Genomic DNA, 15170 nt, shown 5'->3' on the forward strand with positions numbered 1-15170 from the left:
AATAAAAATACAACTAAGATTTGCTTTGGATTATTTTGTTTGGTTGGTTGGTTGTTCATAAGCTGTGTGCTGGCATAGTCTCCAGACGATCACACTGGTTGCCTCTACCTCCATGGCAGACTTGGTGTTGCCTGCTGAGGGAGCTGGTTAACATCTGAGGACTGTATAAATACACACCCAGATAGCAACAGTGTGCCATAAACTGCTGTGCATGTTTGAAAAGACTTTGTTTGACAAAACCCACGTCTGTTAGGATATTTTGTCACCAAATATTAGCTGTTACTGACATAAGAATTAAGATTTGTACTTTGCTAAATAAGAATTAAGGTTTGTACTTTGATAAAACATTGTCTTCTGTGCCGTGAAAGCTCTTTGGTGCCAGGCAGGCAGGGAGGGCTAGCGAGCCTCTGGGCGTATGTCCGCCCGCCAAAACCTGGTACTACGTTTATTTGAATCCTCTTCCTCATACAGGATATTTAAATACACTCCTATTAATGCCCTAAGCTTACTAAAGGCAGTCCAAGTTGTTTATTTTTATCTTATTCTGAGTTTGTCAGAGAAACTCCTTCATGGTGTCTTACAGGAAGGTGATTAAAGCTCCTGTTGTTTTTCCCGACTTGGTCAGGAACGGCCCCTCGTCATCCCTCTGGCAGCTCATTCCTAACCCCTAAAGATGCATCCAAGACGCCAGCTCTGCCAATACCGCCACTGGGACTCCTCCTCATCTCCACTACACTTACATACCTGTCACAATTAGGAGCTAGCGTGCAAGCTGTCCGCATAAAAAGCCCCGCGCGTGTAGGAACGCTTTAACCGGGCGCTGCTGATCGCTGAGGCGAGCAGGGCGCCTCAGCTCTGCCTACGGCGGGGAACCTCCTTCCTCCTCGGCGGGGCAGGGCCGTCCCCGGGTGGGACAGGCCCGGGATCCGGCCCGCGCCGCGCCGCTTCCCCACGCCTCGGGGGCGGTGGCCGGGGGCGGACCGCGGCGCCGCGGCCACCTGCGCCCTGCGGAACCTGCTGCACCACGTCTCGCCCCGCCGGCGGCCCGGAGCGGAGGCGGCGGCGGCTCTGCCCCCATGGCGCTGGCCGAGCTCTACACCCAGGTGAGCGGGGCGGGGAGCGGCCCTGAGGGGTGCTGGGCCGCCGTGGCGGGGGCGCCTTCTCCCGCGCCCGCTGAGGGAAAGGACGAGGGAAGAGGTGACCAAGCCGGGCGAGTAGTGCCGAACTCGCCGGAGCCTGTTGGTGCTTTTTGGGCTCTCTGGGGTTGCGGCGGCGGTGCGTTGAGCTGCTGAGCCGCTCGGGTTACCGGCAGAGTTCGCGGGTTTGGACCCGACGGAGGGAACCTGTCCGCTGCGTGTACGGGTGCGTCACCCGCGTCGGGCAGCGGAGCCAGAGCCCATCCGAGCGCCGAAAAACTCCCAGGGCAGCGTGGGAAAATACTGCTGCTTCGTGAGGGAAACGCTGCCTTTTTTTGAGAAAAATACTTCTTTTTTGAGACTTTCGGTCTTTAGGTGTAGGTCCCTGGGTGCTAGCCAGCGATGAGGCGTTGGTGAAGTTCAACAGCACTTCCCCGGCCACTTAATGGTGGAGCGCTGGCTCTTTTTCTTATGCAAATACGAAGTATGTGTGGCAGAACCTGGCACTAAACCAAAGATTATTCCTCCTTAATGCGGCTGCTGTATTTTTTGCACGGTTTTTCCCGCTTTTCCTGCAGTCATCAGAGTGTTGTGACATATAACTTGTTTGCTTCGCTTCAAATAACAGAAATAATGTGCGTATGTTACTAATTTATAAGCTTGTATCTCTTCTATCGCAAAAGCAGCTGCCGTAATAAACTCCTATTTAGCCTTGTGCTGCACTGGTATTTATCGATTTGTTGTGTTAGTACCACACTGAGCAGCTGAAAGAACAAATGTTTGGGGTTTTTTTAATGGGGAATAATGTTGGGCAGGTGAAGGGGAGGAAGGAGTGTGGGTGTAACTTGATAGGAAAATGAGCAAGCTCTCTCCTGTTTACTTGTAGGGCAGGGTTTGGAGAAAGCAAACTTTGGTAGGCTGGCTGCATTTGCCAATGGAGGCTCCTGGAACTGCAGGGACCTTTTCTGAAGAATCAGTACTTTGATCACATGCCTTTCCCTCCCTTTCTTGTCCGTGACCTAGCGCAGTTCACTTACTTACATGGGAACACGCTATGTGCCTCGAGGCTATTCGGTGGTGATATTCTTGACTCACATAGAGTAACAACAAATAAAGAATTCAATTTAACAGCTGTGGATAGGTAAGTGGTTTTTTATAAGCCAAGAAATCAGTGTAGTGGAGGAGTGACACAAAAGTCAATTTATACTTAGGTACACATGGAAAAAGCAAAGTTAAAACTGATTTCATTTAGCCATGTCCTTCATTTGCCCATTAAATACGTATTTGTGAAGCTGGGTTTTTCTCTTTTTGGTCGGATAGATGAAAACATTGTTATCGTAGTGGTTTGGGATTGTTTAGAAAAGGTCTTTGTGATTTTTGGATGTTGCGTGGAAAAAATTCTGTCATGCTGAACGCATCAGCAAAGAGGTATCATGAAAGCGGTGAGGTTTCAGTTAGTGTTCATCACCTGACATACGAGCCAGGTTGGTGTACGGTTGACCAGAAACGTGAATCACCATCTTCAGAGATACTGAAAACTCAACTGGAGAGGTCACTGAGCAACCCAAGCTAACTTGCAGGGCATCCCTGCGAAAGTCACTGTTACCCTAAATCGTTTGGTGTTGGTCCTTAAGGGTCAGAGTTGAGAAAGCTACCGTTGAGGTACAGTGCAGTTTTGGGGGACCTCTGTAGGCACCCACCGTTGGCAGTGTGTTCAGTGGGGTTCTCGGGGCCAAGACCCTCATGTTCTGAGGATCTGCTGGAGCTTCCAGAGCTTCCTCCAAATTAGAGAGGAAAAAAAGCATTTGTGCCAAAAACAACCATTGCAACACCAAAGTGAGAAGGTGTGCGAGTCTCCAAGGTACCTGTGGGTATGCAAACACTTCATTAAATTCTTGACTAATGTTAATTTTTCAAATAAGCAGCTGCAGCAGTTCTCATGGGTTTATTTAAACACAGTTGGTTTAAACTGACCATGAATATAGCTATGGTAGGGGAATTAAATGAAGGGTTCTGGCTATCAAAACAGAGGGCTGCTGGGAGAAAATTTTACGGCCTGGTTGCTTGTGTAAGTAGGGACTGAATGGTTCTGTGCTCTCTAGTGTTACTTTATCACAAATTAGAGGAGAGATGGCCTGCACGAAACTGAGTACTAGCACGTACTGGTGATTTTTTCAGGCTTTTTGTCTGACATCACTGTCCTTCCTCCTGTCTTCTCCTTACATCCAAATGTAGTCTTCAATGTTACTTCCGTTGCCATCTGAGATACACGCTATATGGTGTGAAAAATATTTTGCACCAAGGTTTAAGGAGGATGGTGACGTGTCAGAAGTGATCTCAAACTGCAAATCCCTGAACAGAAACGATTTCAATGTTACTAAAACCAGTATCTATTAGTGCACAGTTGATGCATTAGGGAGACTTCTTGGGGTGATGCCGCTTTATTAAACCCTGGCAGGACGAGTAGGACACACTCCACATCAGTGAAGAAATTCCTGACTTACTGAGGTTGCCAGCTGTTTTATGTTCGTTTAAGGAATGCTGTTTCCTATAGATTCTAGAGTGTTTTCTATAGCTTCTAGGGCAGAGTATTTAAAGATGTTGCTAATGCCTCAGCATTTTAACTTCAGCATAGGAGAACTAGATGGTTTGAACAGTGTAATTTACATTCAAATATTTATGCTTCAGAAGGCTAGAGGTAATTCTGTTGTTTCAATTCTTCAAATACCTAAAGGAAAATTACAGTTCATCTGCTTCCATTGGAAATACGTGATTTTAGCAAGGATGTTCTCTTCCTGAGGCAGAGCTAAGGTACTGTACTAGGACTGAGCTCAGCTAAGCCAGATGATTGCTTGTAAAGAAACAAACCTGTTGGTAGTCTTTGAGGTTCACCCTAGAACAGGGGAAGATGTTGTTTGGAGGTTGCGCTTCAGTCCCGTTAGAAGAAGGGTAACTCTGCAGAGTCTTTCTTGTGCGTACATCTGTGCCCATGGCAAAGTGCTTTCGAAGTTCAGTATCCTGTATGTGAATTCCGGAAAGTGATTGTGTAAGTTCTGCTAAGTGAGATGCTTTCTCTGATACTTGCTTATTTGAAGTCTCCTAGAAATCAGGGCTCTGCCACAAGTGCATTTTTTTTCTTTGTTCAGTGTTAGAGGGTTTGAAGAGCCTGGCAACAGTCTGGCTCCTGTTCACCTTGCTGCGCTGCGTTGTTCTGCAGACTTTACACTAAACAGGAGTAGAACAAGCATGTCTGAGATTAATGAGTCTGCTGTCTCTTTTTTTTTTTTTTTTTCCTTTCACGAAGAGTAAAACACAAAAATATTAGCTGTGACCCTTTCAGCAGGCTATAATAATCCCCAAAAGTCCTGGCATCCAGTTAAGCTTTTAGGTTGCACTTGACATTTTAAAAGTATTTATTTATTCTAGTCTGGTATTATGATAATAGCTAAGCTAACTATTGTCTTGTTTTTCTGTTGTAGTACAATAGGGTTTGGATCCCTGATAATGAAGAAGTTTGGCAGTCTGCAGAAATCACAAAAAACTACAAAGCTGGAGACCGTTTTCTCCATGTGCAATTAGAAGATGGAACTGTAAGGAGAAAAGCCCTAACTATTGTGGGGTTTGCTGAGATATGTTTATGTGGAAACATAGGACTCACCATTACGGGATCTAAATGACTTGTCCATATTTTCTTTTATGCTAACCCTGCAGTGACCAGAATTTTATCATATGGAAATTTGTACAGTAAACAGCTGTTACCTAAAAATATGAGGAGGGCAATTCTACTATCTGTATGTATCACACTGGTATAGAACACATATCTAGAAGAAGAAAGGTCACTTCATTTATGAAACAAGCACTGAAACTCATCTTAGGATGAAATAAATCAGAAGTCCAAGGCAGGCATAATTATCTCTCACTGAGCTAGCTATTGCTTTTTTTTCTTAAAGTTGTTGCTTTATGTAATATCTGTTAATTTTAGTATCTGAGTTCTTTACAGATTTAATATTTTGAAAACAGTATTTCTGTATTTTTGCATTCCTGTTCCGTAAAGACAGGTATTAAATGTATGATTAAATGGATTTCTTGAAAGAAACAAAAGTGAGTTTTAAACTTTGTGTAAAGAAAACTGAAGGGTTGCAAGTAAGGATAGTTTTAGAGCTGACTTAAGTTCTGACCAGGTGTTTACTTTCATTTAGTTGCAGCTGGGTCTGTCCTTTTCATCTGTACTTGAAATATACATATGTTTAGAGAGCTAAACAAGTTTCCCATTTTTACAGATTTCAATACAAAATATTGTAAATAAAGAGAATGTAGCTTTCTTTGTAATAAACAACGAAAAGCTGCATCTTACTTTCATGATCTCTAAGTCCCCTAAGTTTAGTGGGATGTATGGAACTGATGAAATACAAGATCAGACGGAGCTCTATCAACCCTGTAACTTTGTTTAAAGGTAGAAGATTGATTTGTATTTATGTGAACTTAATGCATTTTAGGGTATTTCAAGTCATTTTTGTTGACAGGAACTGAATTGCCCTGTTGATCCAGCTGCTTTGCCACCCCTACGAAATCCTGACATACTTGTTGGTGAAAATGATCTCACTGCACTTAGTTATCTCCATGAACCTGCTGTTCTACACAATCTTAAAGTTCGTTTTGAGGAGTCTAAGCTTATCTACACCTATAGTGGTAAGCAAAGTAAAATGCAGGGTTTAAAAAAAAATTCTTTAAAAAATCTTGTGTTACTTTACAATATGATGTAAGTAAGGCATTTCATTGAACTAACCTTTGTTTTGTACGCTTGGTTGTAGGAATAATTTTGGTTGCAATAAACCCCTATAAACAGTTGCCAATATATGGAGATGCTATCATCCATGCATATAGTGGGCAAAACATGGGGGACATGGATCCACATATATTTGCTGTGGCAGAAGAAGCATACAAGCAAATGGCAAGGTTCAGTATGTTGCTTAATGTCCATAAATAATGCTTGAAGTCTAGTGGCAGTCAGTGTTAACTGTAATTTAATTTAAATGTGTATGTGCCATTGGCTATTAAGAACACCTTTGAACAGTTAACTTAACTAGAGGAGGAGTAATTCCTTAACCAGCTGAGGAATTTCTAGAACTCATAACTATTTTCATTCTTGATGAGGGGCAAAACTGTCTTAGCTGAGTGAATAGCAGTGACATCAGCCTAGAGGTTACAACCAAATAGGAGTAAGAGAAGAACAGATGAAAGATGGAACTGATATAGTATATATTGTTTCAGATATATAATTCTTACATTTATACGTGCATTTTAGACATGTCTGATTTAAACCATCTGATTTATTTGGTTTTAGGAATAACAAAAATCAGTCTATTATAGTCAGCGGAGAATCAGGAGCTGGAAAGACTGTGTCTGCAAGATACACTATGAGGTACTTTGCCACTGTGAGTAGGTCAAGCAGCAATGCACATGTGGAGGATAAAGTACTAGCATCCAATCCAATAACCGAGGTAAGTTTCAGAGAGTATCGGTCAAGTTTGTACTTGTCAAGGAAAGAATTCTGAGTACTGCTGGGAATCTTTTTTTGAAATCTTCAGAGATGTTTTAGCTGCCTGAGTTAGATAACTAAATTAGAAGTTTAGCCTCTGAATGTTACTGACTGAAAGAGGTAGTCAGCTTCAGGAATGTCCGGGTTCTGCCTAATTTACCAATGGGCCTTTGGAGGCACTAGTTTGCCTCCAGAGTTTTATCTGACCACATCCTGTTAATTAGATGATGAGAAAACAATATTGAGTAAGTTGTTTGGTTTTATTAATTGGAACAGAAACTGGTTAAGGTTCCTTATGGTGGGAAACCATACTTTCTCTAATTCTCAGTTTATGTAGTGTTACACTATTTCACTTGAGGCTTATCTTCAAGTTTGGGCCTCAAAATTTAAATCTCACAGCTCAATGCTGAGACTAATCCCTGAGCACCTTTGATTTTGGGAACTTGTAATTGAGTCACGTTTTGACAAAGTTATTCTTACGAAAGATGCAAGTAAAACAAATTCTAAAAGTTTATAATTTTTGTAGGCTGTTGGCAATGCAAAAACCACACGGAATGACAATAGCAGTCGATTTGGAAAATACACTGAAATCAGTTTTGATCAGCATTACCAAATCATTGGAGCTAACATGAGAACATACCTGCTTGAGAAATCCAGAGTTGTCTTTCAGGTGGGTAAAATAAAGTTAAAAACAGTCAATGTCAGTATAGCTACTAATGTACTATTTTTTTACTGGTTTCATATAGAAAATGTTATGTGAAGTTCTGAATAGTATGTCTATTCAGCATTTGATTTATTTTTCAATAGGAGCTAATCTTGTTTATAATAAGAAACTAATTTATTCCATGTTCTTCCTTATGTTAAGTGGAGGATGTATCTCAGGGACAATTCCCAGAGATAAGTGCAAGAAATATTTGAGAAATCTGTGACTTTCAGTCACAATAGTAACACATGCCAATTGTATCTGGAAAGGAACGGTGTATATAGGGGAAAGGGAGTCTCGGTAAAAAAACTGGCTGAAAATGTATAAGGCCAGGGCTTACTGCACGTGACTTACTACAGTGTCAGAGCATAATTGTGATAATCTACTAAAGAAAGCACTTAATTTTACAAAACCATTTTTACGAAGTTTTCCTTTTTAGTAGTATTGTAACTTTTTAAGTACTATGAAAAATACTTCTATATATCTGCTGCCTGAAGGATGGTTTGGAAATAGTTAGAGAGTTTTCTGAGTTACCATGCGGCAGTGTTTCAGCTGGCACTCAGTATTTGTCTTATTAATAGACGGTTGTTCAAGCTGAAGAAATTCTTAGAGTAACAGCCTTGGGGAAAGAACTCAGCATATTGGTAATGGAAATAAGTATACTTGAATTTATCACTTTCAAAGCTCTTGTTGAAGTCTAAGGTGTGCTATTTTAATATTGGGCAATTTCTTTGCCAAACTATGTTGCAGCAGAATTTAGCCTTCAAATATCATCTCTGTAGAGTAGTGTTGAATATCGAATCTTTTTCTGTTTCTTTGTTGTTGGGTTTTTTTTCTTTTTGTAATGGTATTCTTTGCTTTAATTTACAGTCAGAGAATGAGAGAAACTACCATATATTTTATCAGTTGTGTGCGTCTGCTATGCAACCTGAATTTAAACATCTTAAATTGGGTAGGTCTCAAGAAAATAATCTACTCTTCATTTTTGCACTGCAGTATTTTGAAGATTGGATTTTCAAATGCTAGGATGTTAAGTGCCTTATAGCATAAATCTCTCAGACTTACAACGGGACTTGCATTTTTAAGTCACTTAGCTATTAATCCTGCTTGTATTGAACTTGGTAGCAAATCCCTAGTAACTTGAATAGTGCAATGTCAAGTACCTAAGCGTCTTCGAAAATCTTCTTCTAATACTTTCTGTAGTGACAGCGTGCCATAATGACAGTTTAGGGGCTTGATTCATTTATCTACAGAGAAGCTTTAATGCCACCTGGGGGAAGCAAGACCTTAGGTATATGTTTACTCAGTCTTCATTCCTGTTTGTTTATTAGATCAAGTATTAAGATTGCTAGGAATTATGAATACTGATTTGTGCACCTTAACTGAGTTAGGTGCATGGATTTCTCTCAGAAAAAGACGACCTCCAGCTCATTGCTGAAGAGCTGTCATCTGACAGTGTCTTTAATTTTCTGGTGTTACAAGAGTCTTTAAAAAGTGGCTCTCCCCAGTCCCGAATCTTCCAACATTACAAGTTTTGCTTCTTATTTATAGGAAGCGCAGAAGAATTTAACTACACAAGAATGGGTGGCAGCACAGTAATAGAAGGAGTTGATGACAGAGCAAATATGGTGGAGACTCAGAAGACGTTTGCCTTACTCGGTAAGTTCATGCGAATACCTTTTCAATGGATTTAAAAATCAGGGTTTTTTTTCTGAAATGAGCAAAGGCGGATTGTTTCTGAAACATCCAAAACTTTAGTAGTAGTTACCAAAATAATTTCTTTTATAGCTTATCCATTGCACTGTTGGTCTGTTTTAAAAGTACTAGGCAAGAGCAAACAGCTGTTAGCAATTGGTGTTCATTGTTAATGGCCAAAATCACTAAGAGCCTGGAGTCTTCTTGGCCCTTAAGCTAACATGCTGTGACAGAAGTGGAATTGGAAGCTTCTTTGCCCCAATATGGCATATGTGAAAACCAAATTAGACTTGAGCTGACACTTGGGGAGGTACAGGAATTTATGCCTAATCTCTCATTGGATCAGACAGGCAGAAACTAGGCAGAACCAAGGCTTTGCATAGTAGTCTGCAGATATGCTATACAATTCTTGGCTACACAACAAAGCAAGTGATGCAGCATTGTGCTATTTCAATTAATTGTACGGTTTCTGAGTATTTAAAATAATCAAGAACTGTTTTTTTAGGTCTGGAGGGGGATTTTCAGATGGATGTTTTTAAAATGCTGGCAGCAATCCTACAATTAGGCAACGTGGAAATAACAGCTGTTGGAGACGAAAGATCATCCATCAGTGTAAGGAAGTAGCTCATTCACATACCAGTATTTTCTTTTATATTCTGTGCCAAAAGTCCTTTAGCAATAGTTTTTCTCGTATCTGGGGCTCAGAGCAGCATTAAATCTGGTATACTGTACTTGAGAGATTTCTCTGTCTTAATCTGTATAGAATCACAGCGAGTGTTTATGCAAATCCTGTTTCGTGCCCAGGTTCAGAAATTTTGAACAAAAGGCAAAATGTGGCTAAGAGAACCCCATATCCAATTGATCCACCACTGTTGGAAAAGCCATTTGGGACTATCTGCAGGATACAGGAAACAGAGCATTGTCAAAGCTGCTCAGAATGTGTCCCAGCAGATTATGCAAGTCTAAAAAGCAAGGACACCTAAATATAGACTAAAGTAACTTTTTCTTTCAATGTCTTAATCCAAAGGATCTCATCCAGTCTAAGTTTTTTCTCTCCTATATCAGGAGCTCTATCCAGTATTACTTGCTTTAGCTCTTCTTGATATTTTGCCAAGGAAGTGAACAGAGCCCCTTGTCTATCTAAAAAGAAAAGTCATAGTTTGATGTCAGGTAGTGCCAGAATTTCACTGTCTAGACAACAATTAAAGTGTTAAATGTAATCTAATAATATTTATTTATCTTCTTTAAAGCTGGAAGATAAACATCTCAATATATTCTGTGAACTTCTGGATTTAAATTGTGACAAAATGGCACAATGGTTGTGTCACCGAAAGATTATCACTACCTCAGAGACTGTAATAAAGCCAATGACAAGAGCTCAGGCTCTTAATGCAAGGGATGCTCTGGCAAAGAAGATCTATTCTCATTTATTTGATTTTATTGTGGAAAGAATTAACCAAGCTTTGCAGTTCCCAGGCAAACAACATACTTTTATTGGTGTTTTGGACATTTATGGGTAAGAATGTCTCTGGAAACAAATTTACTTTTAAGTTATGCCTTTTCTTTGGAGTTGGTAAGAGGCACTTTTCAGTTTGTGCTGCTAATGAATTTGGAGGGTTTTGTTTTACTAAAAGGTCATAGTCATGTAAGTTCTTTAGCATCCAGAGTAGTGGAAATATTTGGCAACTATAAATATTAGTATTTTTTGTGAATTAGGTTTAAATTTAACTTTTGATATGATACTTTTAGATTTAACTCTGGATTTTTTTAGCTTTGTTATGTCTGGTAACATTAACTTCTAGAGAAGTTTTGAAATGCCTTAGCATCTTCATTAGTCTTACGGCTATTTAATTTTCTTAGAAATATTAGAATAGCTCCGAAGTCTTACAAGGGTACTACCATTTGTATTTTAATGTCAAGGGATTTTTTCTTCTTTAATACTGTTGCATCACCTTACTTTTTTTTCTTATTCGACATGTGTTTCAGCTTTGAAACATTTGATGTGAACAGTTTTGAACAATTTTGCATCAATTATGCTAATGAAAAACTGCAGCAGCAATTTAACCTGGTATGTTCTTTTATTTGTTATAGTTTTTTATCTTATTTTGCTTCAGTTTTGAAATTATCAATGGTGGATATTAGCAAATGCTATTTGTATTTGAGTAATGGATACTTCTGGATGATGGCTATCCAGTAATAGATAAAAATATACACATACATACACACATATATATAAATGAAAATTTCTGAGTTACAAGACAGACATATACTACAAAATATACAAATATTTTGTTTCTATCTTATATATACAATCACACACATGCACACATTGTATGTATTTGCTTCCTTAATTGTAACCTTACATTTTCATAATTTTCACATATCTAGCATGTCTTTAAACTTGAACAAGAAGAATATATGAAGGAAGATATCCCATGGACTTTAATAGACTTCTATGACAACCAGCCTGTCATTGACCTTATTGAAGCTAAAATGGGAATTTTAGAACTTCTGGATGAAGAGTGCTTGGTACTTTAAAAAACCTTGTATTTATGAGCTCATAAAAAAGCTTGAGGGTTAATCTGTATTTTGTTCTTTTTAAATGGGAAGTAGAGCATTTTCGTCATAAAAGGAACATTAATGTTTGCCCTCTATTTGGTAGTTTTAATTATAAGCCACTTAAGTCTACTTTTATCTTATAAAATTAAGAACCTAAAACCAGATTCTTGCCTAGAATCTAACCCAGCAACTAGATTTCTTCACTGTGAGGATAGTGCAGTACTAGAACAGGGTTAAGCAGTGGTTCAGTGGGATCCCCATCCTTGGATACTTCCCGAATTTTAGTCCAAATGGAAGCTTGATCTAGTGTTGGTGGTAGTCTTGCTCTGAGCAGGAATTTGGACTACCCAGTCTCCAGGGGTCTTTTCCACCAGTATTTCTACAATTCAGTTATTCCATGAATCACTAATTTTGGTACAAAAAACGAGTCTTCCTTTCTTTTTTCGTAAGTTCTTGTTGAATGTGCCAAACCTACATCTTTGCTTTTTCTTCTTTAGTCTTACAATTTTTTTTATCTGTGCTTCTCTCCTGACTGTAGCAATTCCTGAATCTGTATTTTTTTTTTTTCTTTCTACATACCTGTAGTTCCCTTAGGCTTCCAAACCTATTGAAGTAGCTTTGTCAGTGAAGAACAGGACAGGGAAAGGTGAGCCCTCTTAAAACGGTCTGTAAAAGCTGCTTTAGTGGTATTGGCACGTCATACTTCTCAGAATCCAAACCATGCAGTAATAAGGGAGAAATTAGGGAATATTCCCTAACTCATTAGCTTATCTGTTATTCTGCTCATTAGCATTCTCAGGGATCAGATTGTCCCTGATTGCTGGCAGCATCCTCTCAGGACAAAATGATTTATGACTCATCACAGAATTAACTCGCATTAACACTAATATGACCTTCTTTCTTAAAATGATTTGCTACAGGGAGCCACTGTGCTATTCTGAAAAGACAAAAACCGGTTGTTATCAGGCCTTGTAACTCACTGAAGATGCATTATTCCGAGAGGATTTATTGATAGTAAGCAGTTTTGCTGTTTTTAACAGACAAGCAGAGTTTTGTTAAAGAGATTGCCCTTCTCATGTTTACAGTTACCTCATGGAACGGATGAAAACTGGCTTCAAAAGCTATATAATAATTTTGTCAATAAAAATACACTCTTTGAAAAGCCGAGGATGTCAAACACATCTTTCATCATTCGACACTTTGCTGATAAGGTAGAGTGTAAACAATCCAGTATTATTTCACCCTGTTTCTGGCAGTAGCTCATTCAGAAAAGAAACGAACTTACAAAATAGAGGAAATATTAAGCACACTTATTTGGAACTTCTATAAAAATCGATCTTCAATACATAGTACTATTTATTTATTGGTAATACTGCCCATAACATGCAATTTAAACATAGGAAGTGCTTAAGATAATGAATTTGAGAGTATAAAAATAAATCAAGATAAAGAGGCAGAAAAAGAGTGCAATGTATAAAGAAAATATTTAAGATTGTAGTCCGTACTCATTTTAGTATCAGCTATTTTCATTTCAAATATAGTATTCTCTTTTTGGTATTTTGATTTGAAATCATAGAATAATGAAGAGAGGAGGAAAGAAATTCCTAATGAAGGCAGAAGGAAATTGCAGTTGGTAGTGGATTCTGACAGTTCGTCCTGCTTCTAAATTTGCAGTATGCATGTATGTATGCTTGCCGTAATGAAACTGGTAAAAGCAGTGTTTCAGCCATCATGTTTAAGACTAATAAAGACCCTTGGCCACCACAGCTTGGAGAGTAAAAAATTATTGTTTTGCTAACTGCTCATGTATTGCTAAAAAGTTAATGATTTCACCCATTTGCACAGGTAGAATATAAATGTGAAGGATTTCTGGAAAAAAACAGAGATACAGTACATGAAGTATTGATTGAAATCTTGAAAGAGAGCAAGGTTTGTGAACAATCAGTAATGATTAATTTTCTGAATACCTGATTTTTCTGGAATTCATTCAGATCTGATTTTAAAAGATTTGTTCCGATAAAAAGATATTTAAAAGGTTGACTCAATTAGTTTAGTCTTAATTTTTATTAATAGTCTACAAGTGTGTATTTTTAACGTCAAAATAACATACAAGATAGAAAAACACAGTATTCAACTTTTTTATATATGTGCATTTATTTTGCTAGTTATGTTAGTATTTTTTGTTCTCTTAATATCTTCCTTGAATAGCATTTTGGATTCCTTGAAATGGAACAATTCACTTTAATTTTACTTTTTTTTTCCTGTAGTCATTACATGTAGTTTTGGTAGGTGGCTTATCATTAACAGCTGCCTTTGTTTATTCTTCAAAAGAGATTAAGAGAACGCCAGGGCAGGGAAAACATCAAATGTTTTATAAGTGCCTGCCACTTCCCATCTGCTTGAAGGCCCTGTCCCTTTCAGGTCTACAGCCTTAAGGCTGCAGGATTGCTATTAAGAAGCTAACTTAATCTGACCAGAAAACATATTCTTAATTTAAATTTAATATTGTGAAAATACAACCTTAAGTGGTCTTATTTTTAACTCTGTTCTGTATTTGTGTCTGTGTTTGCTCATATTGAAATAGATTTTGCAGGCCTACTTAACAGTTGTTGAGTTTTGTCTGCAAAATGTGGAAGTGCTTCACAATAGACTCGGAATTCTTGCAACTGTTTCTTCAATTGTTGTTTGTTTGTGGCTTAAAGATCCAGTTCCAAGTCCTGCAATAGCTGGCCTAAGCATTAAGATGTATGGGGTTTGCATTTTACGTTACAGTAGGTGTAATTTTTATTTAAATGTTATTACAGTTACAGAGTATTTAACTGTGATTCTTTCACCACACTTTTAGTTTCATCTGTGTGCAAATTTTTTTCAAGACAATCCAGTGTCCGTTTCACCTTTCGGTTCAACTTTAAACATCAAATCTGCAAGACCTGTTCTCAAGTCACCTAACAAACAACTCCGGATGACTGTTGGCAGTAAGGTACTACATAAACATGCTATTCTCTGATGCTCGTACTTCTAGGGAAGTGTACTGGGCAGTTTGAGACTATGGTGCTGTATTCTGTTACTATTCATGGTGGACTATCCAGTTTTCAGTACAGCAAGAGCCAGCCACAGTGCAGTGCTCCAGGTCTGTGTGTAAGTAGGTGTGTTTAATTTATATATAGGAGACTGTTAGGTACAGCAGGACTGTTAAATTTCCCACATTCAAGATCTAAACCCTAAGAAAATCTCCCACTGTCCAGCCAAAACCTAACAAAGAATTAAAAAATTAAGATTTTACTTTTTCCTTAGCTGTAAATGTTTAATTAGCAAAACCGTTATGTCTGATATTTTCTAGTTCCGGAGTTCTTTGTCTTTACTTATGGTGACACTCAATGCAACCACCCCTCATTATGTGCGATGCATAAAGCCAAATGATGAGAAATTGCCTTTTGAGTAAGTATGTTAATGGTGTTGAGCTGTTACATTACCCTTAAAATTAAGAGTACTATTATATTTCACAGTAGCTACATGTCAGCAAGCTAAATTCTTATTG

The 15170-nt window shown here is 38.6% G+C and overlaps 1 protein-coding gene across 1 annotated transcript in view; it reads left to right on the forward strand.

Moving 5' to 3' along the window:
* The first annotated feature begins 1076 nt into the window (after positions 1–1076).
* MYO5C (myosin VC) overlaps positions 1077–15170 on the forward strand; it is a 34552-nt gene continuing 20458 nt past the window's right edge. The window contains exons 1-16 of the mRNA XM_059823583.1: positions 1077–1103; positions 4616–4726; positions 5660–5825; positions 5948–6092; positions 6481–6637; positions 7202–7345; positions 8249–8330; positions 8930–9037; positions 9579–9685; positions 10324–10589; positions 11060–11141; positions 11462–11602; positions 12718–12843; positions 13478–13561; positions 14478–14612; positions 14973–15070. Coding sequence (XP_059679566.1) covers positions 1077–1103; positions 4616–4726; positions 5660–5825; positions 5948–6092; positions 6481–6637; positions 7202–7345; positions 8249–8330; positions 8930–9037; positions 9579–9685; positions 10324–10589; positions 11060–11141; positions 11462–11602; positions 12718–12843; positions 13478–13561; positions 14478–14612; positions 14973–15070 — 1979 coding nt within the window. The remainder of the gene's footprint in view (positions 1104–4615; positions 4727–5659; positions 5826–5947; positions 6093–6480; positions 6638–7201; positions 7346–8248; positions 8331–8929; positions 9038–9578; positions 9686–10323; positions 10590–11059; positions 11142–11461; positions 11603–12717; positions 12844–13477; positions 13562–14477; positions 14613–14972; positions 15071–15170) is intronic.

Source organism: Gavia stellata, chromosome 13 (genome assembly GCF_030936135.1).
Source record: "Gavia stellata isolate bGavSte3 chromosome 13, bGavSte3.hap2, whole genome shotgun sequence".
Lineage (NCBI taxonomy): Eukaryota > Metazoa > Chordata > Aves > Gaviiformes > Gaviidae > Gavia > Gavia stellata.